This window comes from Vidua macroura, chromosome 2 (assembly GCF_024509145.1).
Source record: "Vidua macroura isolate BioBank_ID:100142 chromosome 2, ASM2450914v1, whole genome shotgun sequence".
NCBI lineage: Eukaryota > Metazoa > Chordata > Aves > Passeriformes > Viduidae > Vidua > Vidua macroura.
Genome location: NC_071572.1, coordinates 79,880,314 through 79,905,004, shown reverse-complemented (window position 1 = coordinate 79,905,004; position 24,691 = coordinate 79,880,314). Strand labels below are relative to the sequence as shown.

The following is a 24,691-nucleotide window of genomic DNA, read 5'->3' as shown; positions in this document are numbered from 1 at the left end:
AAATGAGGATTTCCATGCTGTAACTGCCTATATTTGGTCAAATGAAGTCCAGGAGTACTCTATTTTAGATTAATCCTCTTACAGTCAATAACCCACACCTGCAGAGGAAATTGAACTCTGAATTAGCACAATCTGGTAAGGATGATTAGCTTTACTCTCTGTATCTCAGCCCTGTGTGCACTGATTGCTCATCCTCCCCTTAGGTGGTGTAAATGACCACAAAAGATGCTGGCAAGAGCACATCAGTCTCAGGCGCTGAGGAATCATCCAGAACCCACAGAAAGGAAACACTACTCACTTTTCAGTGCATTGGAAAAAAATATTGTACAACTGAAACCTTTTATGAAATAACAGCAACCTCTTCCTACTCCAGCTCAGGTGTATCATTACATTCATGCAGACAGAAAATCAGATGCCATTGATTTTTCCAGGCCACTCAACTTCACTAGTGAAGAATAAGGATGACAAGTGGCATGGTAACTGTACCTGAATCTTTTAAAATTCAAGACTCTTATTTTTAGGTTTTAACCAACCTATTTTCATATAGTCTTTTTATTTTTTTTTTTTTTTTAATTTTTTTTTTTAGTTCTGTTTTCTATCAGTGTTTTCTAAGCCACATCTTATTCCTAGGCTCTCTTTATGTCTGACCTTGACTAGAGAACCTCTATCTTTTGTCCTTGAAAACACCACTGTGTGGGTAACCCAATAAACTTTAGGCACATACCACCTTTCTACTTTGCAGGATATACAATTCCACATCTTAATTAGCTTTGTCCCTTTTTCCTCTGTAGTTTTAATATGTATGACAGCTTTTTGCACCTTTTCATAGTAGGCACCACACAGGAGTGAGCTTTGTGCAATTACCATAGCATTAAATAAACTCTTCTCTCTTCCCATGCATAGTCCAATTATGTAATTACAGCAGTATTTACTGTAGCAATGAATAGCAGGCAAGTATTCCTTTTTCAATATTTAGAGACTAAGTCTGGTTAATGGGCACATTTTCCAGCTTGAAACTTATAACCTAACCTTACAACCTAACCTTTTATTTCTGTCTATTACACAAGACCAAAATGGCTCTTTGCTGAAAAACCAGGTGTGAATGCTATTCAAACATGATCATTAGAGAAATTAATGTTTTTTCAGGGCTCATGTCAACAAGGTATTTGATGGCCTTTTAGTTTACCTTTACATGATTTAAAACAATGAGTACCATTAACTCTATTAGTACCTTGGCCAATTCTCTTGAAACAGCAGCAGATGCTCAAGGGAGCACCAAGCATCCCATTTCCCCTCTATAAAAAATGGTAATGATCATTTTTACACTAGTGCTAAAGCTGAAATAGCTAGGAATAGAAAGTTTGTACTCAGTATGAAGGCATTGCTGCAAAAGAGAAATGTAATATATTTTGACGGATTTAATTTTCCTCCTACCCTTTCAGTTCTTGACCTTTTTATAGCAACTAACAGCAGAGCCAGAAAGTAATACTGGTTTGTGTGCTAGTTCTAATACTATCAAAGACTTGTGGCCAATTTTACAATAGCATTTAGGCAGAATAAACAATACAAACAATGAGGGAGATTCAGATATCTGTTCTCTATCCGACAGTCACCACGAATCCCTCACAGATACAAAAGATTCAGATTTAGCTTGGACATGAGATGAAAGTGCCTTCATTTACATGACATGAAAAATTTACTGTGATATTGATTATCCATCAGTTTCCAGGCAGGCAGAGATTAAATTAACAGATTTTGAAGCCAAAGATGGCCATTATATAATTTAGCACCATATTTTACATCACACAGGCTGAGAAGTTTAATTCTATTACCCTCTCAAAAGAAAGACATACAGTCTTGATTTGAAAATGTCAAGTCATTCATTACATCCTTCAGCAGTTTTATGCAATGGCTAATCACCCTGACATTAAAACATGTGCTCCACTTCAAATTCAGAACAAATTCCCAGACTCAGGTTCTGGTTACTCTTTTTTTTTTTTTTTTTTTCTGAAGCTCTTTAGTAGATGGTGATCTGTCCTTCTTTTCCCCTTTCTTTATAAAGTTACTAGTAATTGAGTCACCTTCTGAGTTTCTTTCCACTACAGTTCCAAACAGCCAGAATTCTTTAAATCTCACAGCAAAAACTGTGTCTTCCAACTCTTGAAATACCTGTGGGATTTTCCTTTACTGCCCCCAGTTTTTCAGTAGATTGATGCACTCCATATTTGCAAAAAAAAAAAAAAAAAAATTTAAGGTAATGGCCAAGGAGGTAAGAAGGAGGAGGCAGCACTCACCTCCTCTTGCTGGGTATAACTCCCATCTCCTCACTGTCCCCCTCCAGTGTGACCCTTCTCGCCTGCCACCATTCATCATCTGAGGCGTTGATGACGTGAAGGATGTCTCCATACTTGAAACTCAGTCCTTGGCTTGGGAGGCCACTGTCTTTGCTCTTGTCATAGTCAAACATAGCTCTGTGAAAGGAAATAAAGATATGAAGGCAGGTGATTATATCAGTCTGGGTACGTGAACTTCTGAACAATTAATCATATTTTATGTCACAGGTAACCTTTTCCAAGGGGAAAGGTCCTACTCAGAGGAAAACTCTTTCCACTGTGAAGTTAAGTCTTTACAGAAGCCTTTTCTTTTTTCTTTTTTTTTTTTCCCTATAAGAGAAAGTGAATAGTAAAATCTGATACCAATGTCAGCCTATGCCTTCCAGTCCAATGCCTGGCACCTACACCATGGTATCCCTCTTTCTGACAGTAAGACCCTGCACATGAATCCCAGCAATTGCTTTTAGCTGGGTAACTCCAATGAGTGGAGTTAAAAAATCCAGATCTTGATTTCTTACAGGAAAAAAATACTTGGGAAATTTTTTCACATGTAAAATATTGTTTCAAGATCATGCCTGTCAAGAACTGATGTTTATTTCCTATAGGGAAAATAATATGATCATAATCCTGGCTGCAGAAATGTTACAACAGTTAAATCCCAAGAAGTGTCTAATAATCCCTACTCTTTCACTGTCAGAAAGAAAGCTATGGCAATGTTTTCACTGGTAAACACTTTTGTGAGAAGGATTTAATGTAATTAATTGCTGTGCATTCTAGTGTAATTGCAAAGAATGATTGTAGCAGTTTTATGGGTAGATATAAACCACTCAAAGCTACTTCTCATAATGTGGAGAACTTTAAAATAAGTTCTCAAAATTGTGACTATGCAACCAAAATAATTTAAAGGTCTCATACGCACCAACTGTGCATGGCAAGTCTGGTTCAGGAAGAAGAAAAATGCTACTTGAAATGTCTTCTTTTAAAGAGTTTAAAGTCTTGAACTAACATCTTCAGAAATGGCCAGACAATTCCCTTCTCTGAGGATGAAGACTGCTGAATTTTACATAATCCATAAGCTTACTTATGCTTGTTCCTTTTTTGGTAAATGTTCTTGAAATGTAAGAACACTTTGGAAAAATTTAATTGCTTAGTAGTGGAAAATTTATTTTAAAAACCTGACTATATCTTATTAAATATTTACATTCATAAAGGACTCTTACTGGTACTAGGTCATCTGCTGCTTCTCAAGTACAGCTTCCTGTGAAGACATCTGATGAAGAAGCTCATAAATCCAGAAGCAGTTAAGTGTCATCAGACACCTCTTCTTAACCAACTGATGACACCAGATCCCTGGAAGATGGCAGTGCATATAGAAACAGGCACACAACACATCATCCTGTGGGCATTGCCCTTGGCAGCAGGCAGTGATCAGAGTTTTACCACCGTATTGAACAGTCTTAAAATTCACTGATTAATTGTGCACCTTGCCATGGAAGCTGTTCAACAGCTCAAAACCCCTAACCAGTCAGTTGGCCATGCTGGATACTGGGCAGACATCATACAATCCCGATTCCAGGCCTAATTAAGTCACTCAAAACAAGGGATAATATCTTCTGTTACAGAGAATAAGCAAGCATCCCTGATACAAATCATTCCCTGATGCCAGACTGGAAATGCCCCATATTCTGCAAGTTTTAAGATGAAGATTGTCTTTCAAAAGTTAAGAAGTAGAAAGTATGACAATATTCTTTGTCCTTGAACAGACATTTGCACCTCAGAGCCCACATATTGACTTAAAATGAGTCTGTCATCGTGCTGGCTGATGTTAGTGATGAATGCAGATGGCAATGTTTGCCACTGACTTGCTTTGATTGGAGTAATCATGTGCATTGCTAATTAAAATGAGATTACAGATCTCAGACAAGAGATGACTTTTTGAGCACACTTTTCATTGAATGAAAGATTTTGTGGCTGATGCTGTACAGATGTTGATTACTCCATTAGCAAATGAAAATGACATGAAAGCTGACTTCAGTGATCTTTCCTAAACATTTCAAATTAAGAGCCATGTCTTGGTAACAGCTGTATTTGAGTTTACACTTTTGATAACATTTCTGGCTCTGTAAAACATGCTTTTGCTGGTTGGCTGTTGGCCCAGCTATAAAGTACGTGGAGGTCTTCACTCCAGGCATTGTTGACTACTTTGGGCTATAGAGAGACCTGGGCACACTCATCCCCACCACCTCAGGCTGCGAGGGCAGTTTGGATTGCAAAATCTAATCCCTTTAAGAGACTGACATGTCATTTCTAATTTTCTACCTGATGAACACCACACAGTTCTGTTTGTGCTTGGTTTTGAAGATGTATATAAAAATAACACCTCTGCATCTGTTGAGTATCAACTGAAGTGACACAAAATGAATGCAGCCAGACCTCTTGTTTGGTAAAGGAACTGAGCAGAACAGGCAGAAAAAGATGCCATTTTTTCTTTGCCATGGTTTTAGACAATGACATCCAAGTCTTACAGGATACCATCTGCAAGCACTGAAACTTTCATCAGAATCAAGGTGAGCTCTCAGCAAGGTCTAGTTGTTTTGTGCAAGCTTCTTCACCAGGATAACACACTAGGGGGTATGTTAGACACCTTAGATAGGTTCTGCCATGCCAGGGAGAATATCAGAAGAAAAGTTAAAAAAATAAAAGCACCTTTGCTGAGTATTATGAGTTGAGAGGAGCAACACAGTCCAACACGAAACCCACCCTTGCACAGAGCACCTAACAGCCCTTTCTGAAAGATGAGCACCATCATTTCAGCTAGAGAAGGATCAGCATGATCAGGATCAGACAAGTCCTCTTCCAAAATGAGATGTTTAATAGAAACAGGGTTATTCAAACCATCTAGAGGGTCTAAACCAAGAAGACATGTCACAGTGCCCCTCTCTCTCTGTGATGAATTAGAGGTATCTCCCCAAAACACAAGCACAATATTGCAGATACTGGAGGGGCTGCACAGCAGAGCTAGTGAGCTTTCTGAACTCGCTAATATGACCATATACTTTCATCTGGCTGAGGCTGCTTATTCATGGGTTGCTTGGGCAGTTCTTCACAGCACTGAGCTGTAAATATTTTTTAGTATCTTTTACTGCAGTATTAAAGAATAATAATCTCAATAACCTTACAACATTTTAATGACATTTGTCTAACAGCTAACAACAGCTGCTTTTTTTTCTTCACAACTGATAAAAGTGCATCTTCAATCACTGTTCTTTCATGTGTTTTATATGCTCACTTAGCTGCTTGCATCCACTGTTAAGCCTTTCTTTTTGCATCTTATAGGACAAAACAAAGAGCTTTCTCTGTGTCAGTAAGTTTTTTTTTTTCCAAGTCAACTGACTCAGTCTACTTTTGAATTGGGATAGTCAATATTTTACAACAAAAGAAATCGGTTTGAATTATTTAACTTCCACTTTAGAGCTGTCACCCATGTTGTGATCACACCAGCATCAGAAAACTCCTGTTCAGAATCTTCTAGACAGTGCATTTCACAAACAGAATCCTGGGTTACACAGGATAGAGAATGCATTTTGAAGTTACAAATACACTAAACCCAGTGACTACTATGAGATGTGGATAAAATACTGGGAAAAGAGCTTGCTACTAACCAGTTTAACAGATGTGGTGAAATCCTGATTTGGTCAGCTTAATTCCCTTATTAGAAAACCAGCAACAGGAATTGGTGTGATTATCAAAAGCATAAGGTATATGCAACAAAGTTCCATTAACACTTAAGCTATTTTTTTCTCAGTTCTCAGTTCTTGCCTTAGTTTAAAGAAAACTGTTTAATATTTTGAAAGTGAAAAGTGTCATTCAAATGCCAAGTACTGCCATGAAAGGCTTGCTGAAAGCCTCATGCTTATAGAAAATACAGAAAGTCCTGAGAAGTGAAGCAGGAGGTGCAAACATTTAGAAGAAGCTGGCTATCACAAATATTTAAGAATATGTGAGGCTTGCTTCCCTGATATTATTCCAGACTTCAGAAGTGATCATTACATGAGACTAATCCCAGCAGCAATTTGGACAGAACCTAACAGGTTTTATTTTTGTGCCTGGGTGCTTCTTAATCATTTTTAGGTAGCCACACCTGCATAAAACATGAGACAAGCATTTCACAACAGCATTCAAATTCATTGCTCAAAAATTGTTTGAAATTAAAATACTAATTTCACCAAGCTGTAATATACTGCCTAACAAGCAGTGAGGTGTCTACATGGCATGAAGGCCACCAAAACTAGGGTATCTTTTTTCTTCCACTTATTTTGATTATATCTTTGCTATTTGAGGCATTTTCAAAAGCTAAGCTGCCTTGTGCAGTAAATTTCTATTCCTAATGACACCTATTCTCGCAGCTAGAGGAATAAATGTTTGACAAAGAAAATATATTAGCTGTAACAAAACAGAAAATCAATTCCCAGTGCAATCCCATATATTACACCCTATTAACATTCGTGATGCTATATTGTTACCAGCATTTGCAACACGAAAAAACAGGGTACAGAAAGACTAAGTGATCTTGCTAAACGCTTAGCAGAAAAGGGAATTTAACAGAGAACCCTCTTAGCTTCCTCAGCTAATGCTGTAAACACTACTGTTAGTAGTCTTCATAATCTTCCTGACAAAGCAAGGGATATACCTGCATTTAGAACACAGGAATATATTTTACTGAATGCTTCTATATGTTCAATGCAAAACCCCAAAATCTTCCACTCCTGTATCAATAGCCAGTAATTTCATACAGTTCAGGTGCTGCATGTCAGCTTTATTTGCATCTCTGAAATTACTTTCTTCTTCTGGCACAGATGGGAGTTTGCACATAAATTTACAGACTGCTCTTTGCTATTCACTTGATTATGAAACGACAACAACATTTAGCAGGAGAGATTTTCAGCTACTGTAAATAGTCCTAACTCTCCTGCGATCTGCCAGCATATCTGCTTACGCACCACTAAAAAATATTTGTCTCTTATCTGAAAATTTCTTGAACAGGGATTCTCAGACATCAGATTTTATAGCATCATCCTAAGGGAGATATATGTTATTCTCCTCATTCACCACATCTATCCTACCCCCTACCCTATTCTTTCTTTACAGATGGGGAAATCCAGTGCAGAGAGGTTTAATCATTTGCCTGGTTTTAGACAGTAACTCAGCATGATAGTCAGAATCAGACCCCAAGCTTCATAGCTGTCTTTTCTGCACTCAGTAATAAATGCATTTCCACCCACTTGCAGGCTCAGCTTGAAGAAAAAATTAGAAGAAGATGAAAGAAACACTAATATAATTCATTGCTATAGCTACAACAGAGAGCGCAGCGGCTCTCTGATCGAAGCAGCCATTGCAAGGCAATTAAGATGCTATTAAAAGGGTTAAATTTTCATGTGCTGGCAAGCCAATGAAGGCTTTCAACTTCTCCTCCCAGCTTTGTTTCCATCTGGAGAAGCTGAACTGGTAAATCCTATGTGTAGAGCATACAAAATGTTTCTCCTTGGGAGGTTTGGGAAACTCTGAGGTGCTGCTTGCTGAGACTGGAGGCTGCTGCAATAGCCCCCATGCACAAGATGATGCTGTTGTACATGATCATCTCTGCTGGGAGAGTTGGGAAGAACACCTTTTATTAGGAGTAAACTACAACAATGTAGTTTTAACAAAATATGTCTGAATGTTTGACCTGTCATTCATAGATGCCACAATTCCTGCTTTTTCCTTTTCTTTGCATTATTTTTCTTTTACTTCTTTTACTTTCATTACCCTCCCCCTGCCTTTATTTTGGTTTTTTGCTTTCTTCTTGTTTCTTTTCCTATCTTGATGATGTTGTGACTCTTCATGAAACCCATCCCCTCAACCTTGTCAGGCTGAGAGGGACAGTATTGGCTGTTTGTGTTACCAAAATCAGTCATGACAGGGCAGCAATGCAACACGGTTGCCAGGTTCCCTTTGGAAGTCAGCACTGATCAGGGCCCATTACCAGCAACAGATTGGATTCACCTAAGGTGGACAGGAGTGCTGTGTCCAGCTGTGGGCCCCCCAGCAGAAGGATGTAGACCTGCTGGAGCGAGTCCAGAGCTACAACAGAGAGCACTGCAGCTCTCTGATGAAGATAATCAGAGATCTGGGGCACCTCTGCTACGAACACAGGCTGAGAGAATTGTGGCTGTTCAGCCTGGAGAAGAGAAGGCTCCATGGAGACTATTAGGATCTTCCACCACCTTAGAGACTACAAGTAAGCTGGAGAGGGACTTTTTACAAGGGCATGTAGTAACAGGATAAGGAGAAATGGCTCTAAATTAGTAAGAGAGTAGGTTTAGGCACTGAGCCATGGGGCAGGTTCCCAGTCAATGTGCAGTTCAGGGTGTTAGTGTAGCTGCTCCTAAGGCACCTCCACTGCAGCAAATCCCGTTGCACATTTGCATGCAAGCCTTTTCCATTTGCTGTCATATTACTTCTTTACTTCATTCAGCAATTTTTCCATTTAGTCCAAGTAATTCTTTATTCTTTTCCTCCTAGTGGAAATTTGGCAGAGTTATGTCATGGATCTCAAGGAAAAAGAGGATTGGAGACAGCAGCAATTAGTTCCAGAAAAATTTTACAAAAAAGAGGGATATATTTTCTTTATGATGTTTATCAGGGAAGAGGACTGCCATTTGTCCTTGGGGAATATTCTGCTCATTTTGGAGGTACAAGCATGATGCTTAATGTCAGCTCTTAGGAGCCAGTCTCTATGTTGCCGATGGGTTTTTTTTTTTTAGTTTTTAGCAAGTGCTCATATTCTGTGCAGGAAATGGGTTCTACAAAATTTGTACAGAAAAATATAAGCCAACATTTTCAGAAGTATCAAACCAACATTTGCACTTTCATGGTCTTGCTACGCAACAGCATACAATGTACTACGTTAGAGGCAAAATATCTCACTGTGAGCAAGGACTGACAGTTCAGTCTTTCAGTAGTAGACATGGACAGATATAATATTACTCCCAGGTTTGCCTGGTTTTTACCCCTCCCAGCAGGAACTGTAAGGTGGCTTGAGAAAGTGAAATTCCTTCATGCTTTTTCTTGTGCTGGCACAAGGGGAATTCCTTTCAAGGAACACACTTTTTGTTTCTTTGGCATTTTACAGGGCATAAAAGACCGAAAGAGAATCCCTCTTCTGATTGCAAACATCTGAAACCAAGGTGTGAGCATACGCTCACCTTACCCTAATTTACTGACTAGGAAAATCTGGCAGCCAGTTTCATCTGTGGTAAACAGAAGCTTTTAAATACATCAGCATTGGACTTAATGTAGTCCAGATCCTCAGCTTTCAGGTTTGCTTTAAAACAGGGAGATCACCTTGGTGATCTCAAGATTAAATTTAGCCTTAGGCATTTTCATAAACTCCAGAGGACATGTGTAGCTGATTCTGGAAGGCTTCTTCAGCACCTCTGAATCTGTGGCTGAAATTTCACAATAAACCCCCAAACTTGTGCATGAGATGCAGATTTCACAGCAAACTCAAAAATTACGTCAGGTTTGTACATAGCTGTTTCTTCCAAAGAAATGAGATAATTTTTGACTGACCTTGACTTCATCTGTGCATTATGCACCAAAATGATATGAAATCTGTCTTATTCTTGGGTTTGATTTTTTTCCTCCCCATACAGACAAATTGAAGCTGCTGCTTGACTGCATCTCTGGTTTCTCTCTGAGGCATCAAGTGCAGTTTCTCAAAAGACATTTTTGTGTTGTGACATTTAAGATTATCCATATCCAGAAAGGAAATGTGACTGGATGTCAAATCAGGGATACTTTAAACTACTGGGTAATTCACCTGAAATTGCATGGATTGACACAGGAGCCAAAAAGTCATTCTCTCTCATAGTAACTTATTTGCTGTCTGAGAATATTAATTTAGGGATTTTTTTCCACAGGGAAAAATAAAATAAAATAAAATAAAATAAAATAAAATAAAATAAAATAAAATGTAAAATAAAATATAAAATAAAATCAGGTATTTCTTTCAAAGACAATGAAACTGAAAGAGAAAATTATGACTCTGTTAGCACAGCCTGTATCTAAATACCTCCCTGCACCCAAATGTGTCTTCTTATCCACTAGAGAATACACTGCAAAAAAGCACTGGATTTAGATATTTTTTAGTAATTGGTCTGCCATAGTTCTAACTGTTGCAATAGAACTCGAGGATCTGCTTTGGGTAGTTGGGATTTTTCAGGTAGTTTTCTCAGATACCCTGTAGCTTGCAATTGCTTTCTCTTAGACCTAATCACGACCTGAGTCTTGAATTCAAAATTCCATTGTGGCCAGGCTGCCCACAGAATTCATTGTGCTTCCACTGGTTTATAATCAAAAGGAAATTTTCAGTGCACAAAAAGAAACCCCTCTGGTGACATAATTATTACTACCAGCCAAATATATGATGGTTTCTTTTGGTTTTTTTGGACAAGGATATTAGAAATCTGCAGAACATAAGTAAGACTAAGCCTTCCTATGAAAAAATGATCCACATTTATGATTTGTATGATTTGAACATAATGGTGACAGAAAGACTTGTAAGAGATGGACTAAGCACAATGCTTCTACTACTAAAAAACATCCCACCAGCCAAAATTCAGAAAATCTTGTCAGAAAAATAGATAATTTTTTTCTTTTCTCATGAGAAATCAACATTGCAGCCTTGTCAATCTGAATATTCTGACATACTTCTGTTGTAAGAGGTGAGGAACTCTACAGACTTCCCTATCATGGAGGTGATTGTAACACAATGAATCATATCATAATAATTTGTTAATATCACAATAAATCTGTTTATACACTCCAGCCTTTAGAAACTGCCATTGGAAAAAAAAGATTGTTCTCTAGATGTGAAAAAGTGTAGACAAGCAAAACTCAGAGAAAGTATTAATGAGATAGAACACTGGCTGCTCTGAGAAGAAATTATGAAAAGAAAAGTCAAGATATTTGTTTGCAACCGTTCTTTCTCAGTAATGGTTTCTACTTGGCCTTGAATGCTGTCCTTTGACAGTGAAAGAGTCACAATTTGGATTTTCATTGTTATTGTGTTGACTGAGTAGGTTCTGCTGAGATAATGAGAAGCCCCATGTAGGAGCTATACTGTAGAAAACCACTGAAAATTATTATAGAAATTAATTATCCTGCCTAATGTGGAGAAATGTACTAAATCCATAAACTCTGCTGAATGCAACTGTTTGAGAAATCATAAAAACCTTTTGTGTCTAGGTCAAATCTTGAGGAACTCATTAAGAGTTTACTCAATCAGCAGGAGGAGCTTGCTTATAGAATGAGTCCGTTCTTTGGGTTTTAGCACAGACTTAAATTGGAAGCAATGCAATTAATTTCTGGGTTCGATTTTCTCTCTTTTAAAGGATGACTTTTGAAGAAGAGTAATTTTGCAAAAATCCAAATGCAATTGAAATCTAAAGATGAGTTTTTATGGTACAAAGGTCAGGTGTCTCTATATAACCTCTACTTCATGAGGCCAAACATGAAATCTCTAAAGATGTCAGATTTTTAAGGTGGATCTCTAGAAAAATCAATACCACAGGCCTGAGCTGAACTCAACTGAAATTGTCTAAACTGTAATGGAAATAACAGAGAAAGTTTGTCTGGAAGAGCAGCAGCTATGAGATGTTCTATTTGGTCAGCCAGTTCTGTGGATTCCTTGAACTCCTATCTGTCAACACTTACTTAAAAGAGATTTATCCTGTGAAGTTTTATTCTGTGATTGGGTAGAATGTTTTCTAGTAGGTGATATTTTCTATAAACCTCCATCTTCTTGAGTTAAATGAATAATACAACACCAGTTTTCACTAGTGTCTGCTCTTAACAGAAAAAAAAAAGCTTGAAAATAAGATGCCAGAATACTCAAAAGCAGAAACAATCAAAAATTAAAAATTAAAATAATGGTCTTTGGTGTCACCTCATCAGTGTCAAAACAATGTGACTATTTCTTCTTAATGATTAGATTTGTTGGTCTCACTATGTGTCTGGTTGTCAATTTTCTTTATAAATGTACTTTGAATATAAAAGTGCTGATCAACCATTATTACCCAAAACATTTAACAGCAGCAATATCTATTTTAATATTTCTGAAACAAAGCTGCAAGAGGATGATGCTAAAATTCTTATCTTCTCTCTGTGAAACAAAAAATTAGGTTTGTTTTCCCACAACTCCCTGCACACTGCACTGAGCTCCTTGCAATTCCTCATTCACTCCACTGCATTACCCACACCCTCCTCCCTGGGAGTTCCGGCTCACGTGTGCTCAAAAGCAGGATTAAGGGTAACATCACAAGTTCCTGCATCCCATTTTTAAAGGTAAAATAAGCACATCTGAGACAGGGTTTTGTAGACTTTCAATGAAGATTAGACTTTGATTTGCTAAGTCACTTTGAAAACATTACCCTAAGCAGCTTTAAGATTGACAGAATTTGCCTTAAGCTGCTCTGAGGCTGACAAGATGAAGGTCTGGTGCAGTAACAGAAGTGCTTTGATGGCTGACTCCTGGATGCTGCTAGCAGCTAGGAGAAACCAGGAACTAGGATAAGTTTCTGCTGCCATGAATGAAGCTCAGAATTTTGATGGTGTTGTGTATAATGATACTTCTCATTCTGTATGTAATTCCTGACTTAAGCAACCAAACTGGCTCTCTGTCCTGCAGGAAAAAAAAAAAAGAACCATGAACCCTTATTTCCACTCTGCAATTAACTTTACATGGGAAATATTCATAAAAAGCTAGGTTTAAAAGCTTAAGTTTAGGCAAAGTGAAACTTGCCATCTTTTGAGTCAGGCTCCTAACCACATTTTGTTTAGCATTTGAGTAATCTGACCAATTTCAAACAGATTACATGTACTTAGACCTAAGTGTGCCATGACACATTCTATGTACTAGAAAATAATTCATAGGTGCAGTTGCTTTTCTAATATTCCTCCTAGATAAATAATTTCTATTAATTTATTTTAAGGAAATTAACTGTACATTTCAGGATGTAAAACTCAATTTGGAACATCATAAACCACAACCATTTCCTAAGCCTGACTCAAATGATTGTGTCAAGCCAGTTAATGTTAGATATGTGTGTACAGGAAACACAAGACTGAGGCAAAAGTTGTAAAAAATCCCAGTTTATGTCTCTGGCAGCTATAAATGAACTGTAACTCCTTCACTGGTTTATAGGTTATGCTGGCATCTTTCCTCTCTATTTTAAAGACATTGAGTGGTGCCCCCTACAAAAACGTTTTGTAGCTGGCTAAGTTGTAGAAGAGATCAATTTACAAGCATGTCTTTGTGTGCCATGTTCACCATGAGCTGATCCAAACATTTCCTCATATAATTTTGCTTGCTGGCCCTGCTGAGGTATTTGATGAGGCTTCCTTCAGAGCTGGTCAATGTCAGTGTTTTAAGAAACATTTGTACAATGCCCTCAACAACACACTTTCATTTGTGTTCAGCCCTGAACTGGTCAGGTTTTTGGACTAGATGATCCTTGTAAGTCCTTTCCAATTAAAATATTCTTTTCCCTTCATTCCATTCCACTTCAGTGGAAGAAAAACCTCCAAAAGAACAATAAACCTTGTCCTTAACAAGGAAGATGCATGAGGTCAAGTCTTGTTTCCATTGTAGGAGGCAGGAGCAAATCCCACGCTCCCAATAGAGAAAACACGGCAAGAACTTTTCTAAAAAAAACAGTCTATGATAAAACAAACCATGTAGGAATAAGGGACTGCATTGGACCATGTTCACATTTGCATTATTTCGGGATCAGTTCCTCACCCGTGGAGCTACTCTGAACATGTGGGAGAGGACAGAATCTCACCAGGGGATGGTGAGCCTTGGTGCAGGCAGCACAAAGGTTCTGAAATTTTGTGAGATACTAGAAACTCACCTGGATAAGGTCCTGAGCAAAATGAAGTAATTTTGAAGCTGACCATGTTTTGGAGAGGGTTGTTGGCCTTGCAACATCAGAATGATCTCCTTCAAACTAAATTACTTACAATCATATCTACAGAAGGACCAAAGTATAAAATACATTCAGACATAGGAGTTTAAACCATACTCATCACTTTTGGGAATATCAAGAATTTTTAATATATATTCTGCATAAAATGATACTTTGGTGTCTGAGAGCATTTTCTGTAGCGGATAAAAATACTCCGCTTTGCTTAAAAGTGCCTTGATAAAGACAACTGAGGATGGTACAGAGATGCTTAAGCTGCGTACAGTTTCAAGTGATCTTCAGAATCATGCACCAACACTGAAAAAATCTTGAATCACTTGAAGGTGGTTTGGGAACTCCAGTGTGCTGAGTGGCTGAGCCATCTTTGGGCAATGTAGGCACTTCTGGTATAGCCATAGGATTACAGTGGAGAGAGCTTTCTTTTGTTAGTATTTTGGGAATACAAATTAGGTGCAATGCAGATATTCTTAGAGAAATCTAAACTCCCTGGAGAATAATGGAGACAGCTGAGTACCTATGGGAAAGAAACAATTCTAAGCATTTACATTAGATCAGAAAAATGGGCTGATATAGATGGTGTGAATATGTCTCTGATTTGGTGTCCAGTTTCCTAAAGGTAAAATTAGAATACACAAAGAGGGTATTGTGAAGTGCTCAGAAAATGTGGTTAAGTGGCCATATTGATGGCTGTGATGGGTAAATTGAACATAAAGAGTGAAATGTTTTTGATTTCAATAGAAACATCAATTGGAGTTACACATTTTGTCAGAAAAGCCTGAAGTATAAATTACACTGTCATTTAGCATTTGCTTATACAAAACCCATGCCATTAAAATCAATTGAGTCTTACAGAATGACAGAATATGGACTGAAAATAAGTTTGTTTTTTTTTTTTTTTAACTATTATTTGATATGCCAGGGAGTTGTGGAAAAACAAACAAGCAAGAAAGTGAACAAACAAATGTCTGTGACTGAAGAGATGTTTTTCTTTCACTTGATGTGTACAAGACTGAAATATTCATCAACAAGTTTTTTTGCCTGGACCAATTCTTTGAATTTTTAGTATTTTCTAGCCTCATTTACAAGCTGTAGGAACTTCCTTTTCACTTCACTTTTTCACTTCTAACACAGAAATGGCGATGCAATTTAGTGTGTGATTAATTTAGGGCCTGACCGAGGTTGCTGTCTTTGGAGAAGGTTGTGGTGAACTGCGGGGAGAGGATCAGACCATATGTGCCCTGTTCCCTATAAGTTCCCTAAACATCTGCTGCTAACCACAGAAAGGACACTTGTCACAGGAAGGACGCTCAGCTAGATGCACCTTTCTTCTGAGCCAGGGTAGTTGCAAGAGAAAACTGATGTTACTTTTATAGAGAAGAATAGGTGCAGAAGGTGAGAAACTGAAATTGTCTGCATGACTTGCATTAATGCTGACAGGTCAAAGGATGTGGAAAATGTTCAGTGTTTAAAAAAACAAATAAAGCAGTTCAGTTAGGAAAAAACCCAACACTAGAAATATCTGTGGGTGACAAATTATGAAAATGGGGCTTAAAGACAATTGGATCGAACTCTTCAGTTTGCTGACAGTTTTTCCTGCATGTAGGTGATGACTCTCACCCATCAGTCAGTTGGGGAGAGTGATTCACAGCACCAAGACAACCCATAGACAGCCCAGACAACCCATAGACAGCCAGACTTCCCAGGGAGCTGGGGAAACTCATAGAAGTCAGGGAGGGACAATTACTGTCAAGCTGTGGAGTTTCCATGCATGTGTCAATGTTATATCAAATAAATTGTGACCTTGTGTCCCTCTATCAAGGGATGTGTGTGAAGATTAATTAATATTACTTCAGCAACATGAAAGCTGTTACAGCACATAAAGTGCTGGGTTGCACTAAACAGAAATAGTGTAAATAAGAGCTTCAAACCACATTTGAAATGAATCTGCCTTAACTCTATAAATTGACCGAAGCACTTGGTTCACAAGTGTGTATTCTTTGAATAATTTTAATACCTAAATATCCAAAAATTTTCCCTATGTACAGCTCTACTGCTCACCACTCTGGCCTTACAGGATCAGCTTCCATTTCTTTATTAAATATATCATCCAACTAGCAGTGCAAATCCTGTATTTTAAATAGTTTTCCTTCTGTCTCTGTCTCATTAACCTAGCATTTCCTGTCAAATATTAAGCTAAGGCAATAGCTGTTTCTCCAGGAAAGTCTGAAATGTTTCTTTTCCACAGCTATGATGTACCCCTACAGTTCTGTCAGTAAGCTCTGTAAAGTGAACTAAGCTAGTGGAAAGACTGAATGGAGTGATTTTCTATTGCAATGAATGACTTTCATTTAAAAAAAAATATATAAACAAGCAAGTCAGTACAAGATACAATGTGATGAAATAAAAATTAATTTTAAAACACCTTAAAATTGACTGTATGGAACTTGATTTACCTTGACACTTGCCTTTTGATCTCAAAACTGTATCTTAAAATCCCTTTTTTGAACTTAAGAGCAATAGCCTCTCTTCTTTCAAAGGGTAGATATAAGCACTATCTTCTTTATCAGAAAGGCCATTGTTAAGCAAAGCCTCATTGCAGCATGCAACTACCTCTGAGGGAAAATTTTAAAAAATAATCTTCCCAGTAGCAGGACTGCTTTTGAAAATCTTTGTATCTCCCACAGCTGTAGCAACAATTTACTGCCACTAATTGCCAGTTCCATTGCAGTACTGGTCTTTAGGGAGGTGGGTTGAGATTTTTCATTTCCTTGCTTTGTTTTTAAGAGTTTGTGTTGTTCCTCCCTTTTACTCAAGGCTGAGGGATCTCCTCCCTGCTGCAGTGGGGATATCTGTGCTTCCAGCCAATCTCCAGTGTGAGCCTAAGCCCCAGGGCAGGTCCACTCCCAGCTCAGAGAGCAGCGGTCACTGGGGCAGGCCTGGCCCCGCACTGCCATGCTCTGCAGGGACACTGAGGAGAGGATGTGCCACCACAAATCCTGTCACAGCCAAGGTGCAAAGTAGGCTACAGAAATGTCCTGGCCTTACAACATCATTGTCAGTATCTTTTACCTCCTCAAATGCTTGTTGCAAGGTCATATATGATCAGCCTGAAGGAGTGCTAGAGTAGGAGGTGGGCATGAAAAAAAGGCTGGCAGCAAGGAGTGCCTTCCAGCTCTGAATCACAGAGACCAGCAGCAGTCAGAGCACCACACACATCACTCCTTAGCTTTTTTTGACTGCTGCTGTAGGTATCCCAACTCTCAGTGTACCTGCTGCCATGAATCCAGCCCCTGGCACCAAATTAATCTCCTGCCTTCAAGCTGGTACCTTTCAGTCAGTGAGAACTCTCCTTGGGAATTCTGTGCTCAAAGCTGGAGACATTTTTGAGGACATTTTTTCAGGAGCAAACCTGAGTGTCTCATTACTCAGCATCCTTTACCAAGTGTCAGTCACTCTGGGGCCCTACCTCTGTCTTTACAAAACAAGGATAGATGGCATTTCCTTGCCATGAGGGAGAATCCTGAGGATAACTACAGTAAGGTTTGTGCAGCATTCAGAAACTAAATACCAATTACACAGGGCATTGGGGTGTAATAAAAGAGCTGAGGAAAGAAAAGGCCATACCAATAAAGTTAAATGAATTATTTACAATCAACTACAGAATGTGTTTAAGGATGAACCCACAGAAGAGCCTTTCAGACCTGTCAAGTCAATGGAACCATCTGCACTTGATGTGTCAGTAGAAAAAGTTTAATAACAAATCAATAAAATGAATAAATTACCAGGATGAGATGAATGACTCAAATGTGGAAATGGAAAATACTGAACCAGTTTTTTAAAGGGAGACAACGAATAAATGAAATATAACTTGAGAAACAGGTAGATCTACTTAACTTCCTTTGGAACATTAAACTCACCAACCATAAATATCATGTGAATTTCCAGAAAACTTACAACAGACTTCTTCACCAAAACATCATGAAATGTAAAGAAAAAGACAAACCAGTGGTCCGTGAGTGAAGGATTAATAAGTGCTTAAAGGATATGAAAAAAGGGTTAATAAAGAATTTTCACAAGAGACTGAATCCTGTAAGTGATCTAAGAAAAGGTGATAAAAAATGAGGCAGTAATATTTACTAGAGACATTGAAGTATCAATGGTAGAAAAATCAAAAATTGACTCAGAAGAATTGCAAAAGAATGATAAGATGTCCAGTGACTGGATGACAAAACACTTGAAGATACACCTGGCAATGTGCACTCGCAGCCCAGAAAGCCAAGTGTGTCCTGGGCTGCATCACAAGAAGTGTGACCAGAAAAGCTGAGGGAGGGGATTCTGCCCCTCTGCTCTCATGAGACCCCACCTGGAGAGCTGCATCCAGCTCTGGGGTCCCCAGCACAAGAAGAACAAAGACCTGTTGCAGTGAATGCAGAGAAGGCCATGAGGATGGTGAGAGGACTGGGGCACCCCTCCTGTGAGGAAAGGCTGTGGCAGTTGTGGCTGTCCAGCCAGGAGAAGAGAAGGCATCAGGGAGTTGTCATTGTGGCCTTTCAATACTCAAAAGGGGATTATAAAAAAGATGGGGACAGACTGTTTAGCAGGGCCTGTTGTAATAGGGCAAGGGGTGATGGTTTTAATCAGAAAGAAGGCAGGGTTAGATTGGAAGAAATTTTTTATGATGAAGGTGCTGAGGTGCTGGAACAGTACTGGTTGTGTGTGGCTGTGAGTAACCTGGTGCAGTGGAAGGTCTCCTTATCCATGTCAAGGGTGCTGGAACTAGATATCTTTAAGTTCTTTTCCAACCCAAACTGGTCCATGATTCTATGGAATTCAATGTGAATAAACACAAAGGGAAACATGGGGAGTATCAGTCCTCAGTCAATCTAAATACTGATATACACTGGGTAAGCAAATACTCCCCTGGGAAGAAGAAATAACATTTTTGATATTTTTCTAGGAAAACATGAATTAAATTCTTGGCATTAGTGAAAAAGACAAATTTGTACATGCCATTTAAACAAAATGATAAAGAACACAAGATAAATAAGTGTTATTATACCATGATACAGACACCCACACATCTCTACAGACAGTCCTGATCCTTTCATCCCAAAGAAGACCTGGAAAAGGCAAAGAAGGAATAAAAAGGCCAATAAGGGCAATTTTTTCACAGAAAAAGACTACACAGACTAAGCCTCCTCAGCTTTAAAAGATATGACCAAGAAAAAGGCATAACAAAAGTAATGAAATTACAAGTGTCAAGAAAAAAGGAATAGGGGACACTTGTTCCCAAGAAATGGAGGCAAGTGTAATTTAGCCACTACAGTATGCAATTCACAAGTAGGTGTTATGGACTCTGAAAAGTAAAATAGGTCTAAAAAAATCTTCCAAGGAAGAGAAAAATCCATCAAGAGCTATTTTAATAGTTGCAGATGATCTGCTATCAGATGCTATTTGAAGCAGAACAATAGTTGGGAAAGACCTTTGGTCCACCTGAGTGTGGTGGTCATGTTTGCTCTCACACATTGACCCTGCAGCACCAGGGCTTTGGTTTGAGCTGTAGACCTTGAAACAGTTGTTTTTTGGCTTGTGACAACCTGCATGAAAGACAACTTTTAGGTTTATATCCTGCCTTATTTATTGAATCCAGCTAAGGAATTCAAGCTGAAACCCCATTTCTACAAATGTGATACAGCTGCCCATAGGCAGCCGAGATCCACTCCTAGGGACAATAATTTTCTTCAGGCTATGCAAATCATTGTCTATATATCTGTTTCTTCACCTAGTTGTTTCTTCAGAGAAAGCTTAGAGATATGAGAAACACTACTTGAGAGGTAGATACAACTATTTTTATGTTCTTTTATACTATGCTCTTTTACACTTCTTTCATACTATGTCCTTCCCTTTTTCTTTCCTCTGATGTTTAGGTTTAAAGGGATGGGGTGCTTAATTTTTATCTGAAAGTCTTGGCACAGTTACTAAGAATTTTAAATCAAAGCAATCTAAATAATTTTATTGAATATTATTTTGAGTAATTTTTGGTTTTCCACTATCAAGTAGTGTTTCAGGATTAGCTACCTCATCTAGCAGAAAATGTCCCTGCTCATTGCAGGGGGATTGAACTGGATGACCTTTAAAGGTCACTTCCAACTCAAGCTATTTGTGGTTCTATGATTATACTGAATGAAAGGATTGAAAACATATTACAGAATCAAGAGCACTGAATATTCCTAAAAACACAAATGCTATGGACTAATTCAGTGTTTCAATGCAAAACTAAATTTCACTTTTTTCTTACAGAATTTTACTGGCGCAAGACTTAGTGCCTACAATAATTAAAACAACCTACATAAATATGGCTCAGTTTACAAGATGGTGGATGTATGCACATCTTTTTAACCCACCACAGTAATATTAGGATTTTAACCAAATTGTTAAATACTTCTAATGTCCTTATGCAGTACCTTATTTCTTTTTGCAGTTAATCCAAATATTCCTCATTTTTAGAGGAATTCTCACAGTACAAAACTAGGTCCCTTTGCCTTTGGGTAAAGATATGAGCAGAAGATAAATTTCCCAAAAACTGTTTTTCAAACCTTATGAAAAAAGTTTCTTTTCTAGGGAAAATAAAGCATTATAATTGGATGTTAATAAATGCTGCAGCAACAACATCTAAAGAAATGTTCTAAGGAACATTTTCCTCTGCTTACACTTCATTATAAACTAAATAAGAGAAACATCATCATAATGTTCACGCAAAAAAATAACTTGGAGAAAAAAAATTCCATGTATGTCCTAAAGATATCTTTGTTCTTGTCTCTCTATAAATGATTGACAGGGTGAAAAATGAAGTAATTAACTTCTAGCTGACAGAAAACAGTAACATGGGTCTGTAATGATGGCACCCGTGAGTGACATAGTGTCCTACTTATCTGCATTTTAAAGCAACAGCTGCTGGATCTTTTGCAATGTCTGCAGAATTTTAAAGAGAAGCAAAATTAGAAACAACAGTACATCTTTACTATAAATGTCACAAAACTGATCCTCACAAGACAGAGATTGAACAGAATGTGTTGGACATATGTGAAATAATTATATTGGGGAGGAAAAAAAGCAGCTCTTATAACTCTTGACATCTATGTAAAAATACCCTGATGTTTCTGAATCAACATAACCCATGTATGGTTTCACTGTCTAACAAATTTCCTCTAGACCGAGACAGTTGTCTTGAAGATCTTCTTGAATCAGGACACTTTGTAAAATAAGTTAATTATGAAAGGGTGCAGATGCCTTATTGCTAGACTGCATTTACACAGCTAGATATAGCTGCACCAGAGAGGGCTCAGTATTGACAATCAGTTTGCAACCTCAGTGTCCAAGGTTAATGCTCTCTTGCACATCCCACCCACACAGCTTAGCACTGGGCTCAGGGCTGCTTGAGCCCATGTCATGACCTTTGGCCCTGAGGAGTTGTTGGAACCCACAATGTCCCTTGGACATTCTTGGATGTTCTGGGCCCAGGTCAGAAGCATTTGAGACCCTGGCATGCAGCCGGAAACCCCTGGGTCTTTGAATCTGATCCATGGAACAATTTACCAACCTGGCAGGAAGAACAAGAAATCACAAAAGTTTAGATATTATAATAGAAGTAGTCACAAAGTGAAAGGAAGAATCTTTGAGTGCTGTACAGGGGGGTTTTAGGCCTTGTACAGAGGGGTCTAAGTTTTGTACATGGGGATCAGAAGTGCTAAGATGGAGGGATTTGGGCGTGCCCTGTCCTCCTTCTTTCTCCTTCCTAACCGCCATGTTCTTGGTGATGTTGGCACTCACAGATTGGTTTAGAGTAGAAAGTCACCATTCAATATAGGTAATAGGCATTGGGGAAAAACTATAAACATTTAACATGTAATGTATGATATAAAAGATGGCACCAGCGCCCCCTGGGCAGTCAGAGACAGTGTCAGTGTGTGTGTGTGTGCCTTTGTCTGGCCTGCTGAATGGACCGCAGCAGTTCAGGAAGAAAATCTTTTCGGTAACATACAATAAACTACCTTGAGACCAGATGACTGAAGACTACTGAGTCTTTCTTTGAAGGCTCGGGTTGGAGAAGAGACTTTTCCACCTTTCAGGGTCACCCCAATCTGGGGCTGAGCCCTGGCAAGGAGTGACCAGTTAATGACTGAGGTGTTCTTCTGAAAAGTGGCTGAAGTAATGGATACAGAAGGTTGTAGCCTCACAAACCATGTTGTACAGCATGACAGCAGAATAGTGTTGCTAATGTCCTAAACAAGTGGGATGAGGGTGTATAGGCATCTCCTAGAGTAAAAGTCTGTGAGATTGTGTCATAGAAAGGGATCCAGTCAAAAGGGATTTAGCCTCTAAGGGAACCAGTTACTTTGCTCCAAAAGAGGGGTTGGGAGTACAAAGTGGTGTGCAAGATTATCTGGCTTCCATAGTCATACCCAAAGAATTTTGCCATGGAAACATATTTTTAGAAATAAAATAATTTTGTTGGTGAAGAAAAGTCATATCTAACATATCATATTGCAGCAGGTGGAAATCCTCTTTTGGAGTGAAATAAACTCATTCACATGAATGTGGCTCACAAATTAACTATGTTACTTTCTTTGCTAATCATTGATATTATCTTTAAAATGGCCTCCTAGTTTAAGGGCTTCTTAAAAAGAAAATGCCAGCTTCAGCAATGTGAAATTCCAGGCTGGCATGTGATTTATTTTAGCTATAGGTATGACTGGGATTGTAATTGCCTTGGACTTACTTGATGGTCACTCTTCAGAAAGCTTCAGATGATCCTGAAAATTAGGACCATCTCTAATCTCACCTCCTTCATAGTCACTTGAAGTACAGTAAGGCAAAAAATATTGAATACAGTTGATGATAAAACTTACTGGACACTGATAGGTTACTCAAAGCTGAAAGTAAGATTCAGACTGATCATTTTTATGCCTAAAATAAACATAGATGGATTTTAAGCACCACAGCCCTCTTGCAAAATTCAGCATTTTTACTCCCTTCAATGGACCAAGTATTTTAGACTACATTTACTCTCACAAATTCATGAGAAGCTGGATGTGTCTTTCACTTAAACATTTATGGCATTCACATTTAAGGCAGGGAAACATCTAGACTGCATTTAACCCTATATTTAAATCTTTACTGTACTTTACACACACCTAATATATACAAAAGTGAATGCAGAAAGACCACAACAGGAGATACCATTCCCATTCAAAAACACAGACATGATATCTTCCTTTTTCTAATAGTGGCTAGACACTTGAGCATGAGAAATTCAATATTTTGCCACACCATTGACTAAGAAAGTGGGAGATATAAATGCAGTTTCCTTAGTACACTGATGGGATACAAATCTAGAACTCTTATCTTCATGAAGTGTCTTAACCACAAGGTAGCCATTTCTGGAAAGGACATTTTTCACATCTTCTCTTTAAAAAGCACAGTGACTGAGAGGTCAGGATGGTGAAAGTTTGGGAGAAAGAAGTTGGTAGTGACCCCTAGGTTGGAGTCTCAGGAATACAGTGGTGAATGAGCTGTCCTGACTGTCATCTGGGCTGGCTTTGACTGAAACAGCAATAATAAAGGGAAAAGGGATATGCTCTTGCCAGATTGTTTTGCAAAATGTGAGGACCATCGTCATCACCACCATTTCCCCCTCTTACATTTTAAACAGCACTGCTGCTCAATAAAGTGCCTATCCCCATTTGTGGAACTTTGGTCTCAAATTCCTGAAGAGTTGGTACCTAATACAGAGACTAAAGCCAGGCTATCAGCAAGAGTGAGAATTCAGATGTATTCCAGCATTTAGCTCTTTCCATAAACTAAATCCAGGGCAGCATGTTTGAACTCAGCCCATCCCTAAGGTGTTGCTGTGCTCTGTAAGGGAGCTCCATTAGGAATGCATTTGGTCAACATCCTTGCTTAGCACAGCAAAACTGAATTCCTTACTCAACACTTCCATTTACTGTACACAGAATTTATGTAACTAAGTTAGGTGCCTTGGATCACCCTCTGTGGACCATTATGAGATGCTGGGCTCTTGAAGCTCATAAAATGGCTTGGAAGTTGAATGCACTTCTATCAGTTCTACAGGTAATATTTGAGTCAGTTCTGCTCCCTGCCTCTGCATCCTCATCCTGATGGTTGCTTCTTCCTACAGCCACCTTGGAATATGCTTTTAGCATTTTAGCAAAGTCAGTTCCAAGTTTCTCCTCCCATCAATCAGCAACAATGTTTTTATACATACTGCCAAATTCTCTACTTGGACCAAGAATTCTCCTTGAGTGACACTGA

The 24,691-nt window shown here is 38.5% G+C and overlaps 1 protein-coding gene across 2 annotated transcripts in view; it reads right to left on the bottom strand.

The window, feature by feature from the left end:
* The window catches only part of DLG2 (discs large MAGUK scaffold protein 2), a 985,470-nt gene that overhangs the window by 49,131 nt on the left and 911,648 nt on the right, over window positions 1–24,691 (bottom strand). For both annotated transcript variants that reach the window (XM_053971598.1, XM_053971597.1), the window contains one exon: window positions 2,295–2,471. In XM_053971598.1, coding sequence (XP_053827573.1) covers window positions 2,295–2,471 — 177 coding nt within the window. The remainder of the gene's footprint in view (window positions 1–2,294; window positions 2,472–24,691) is intronic.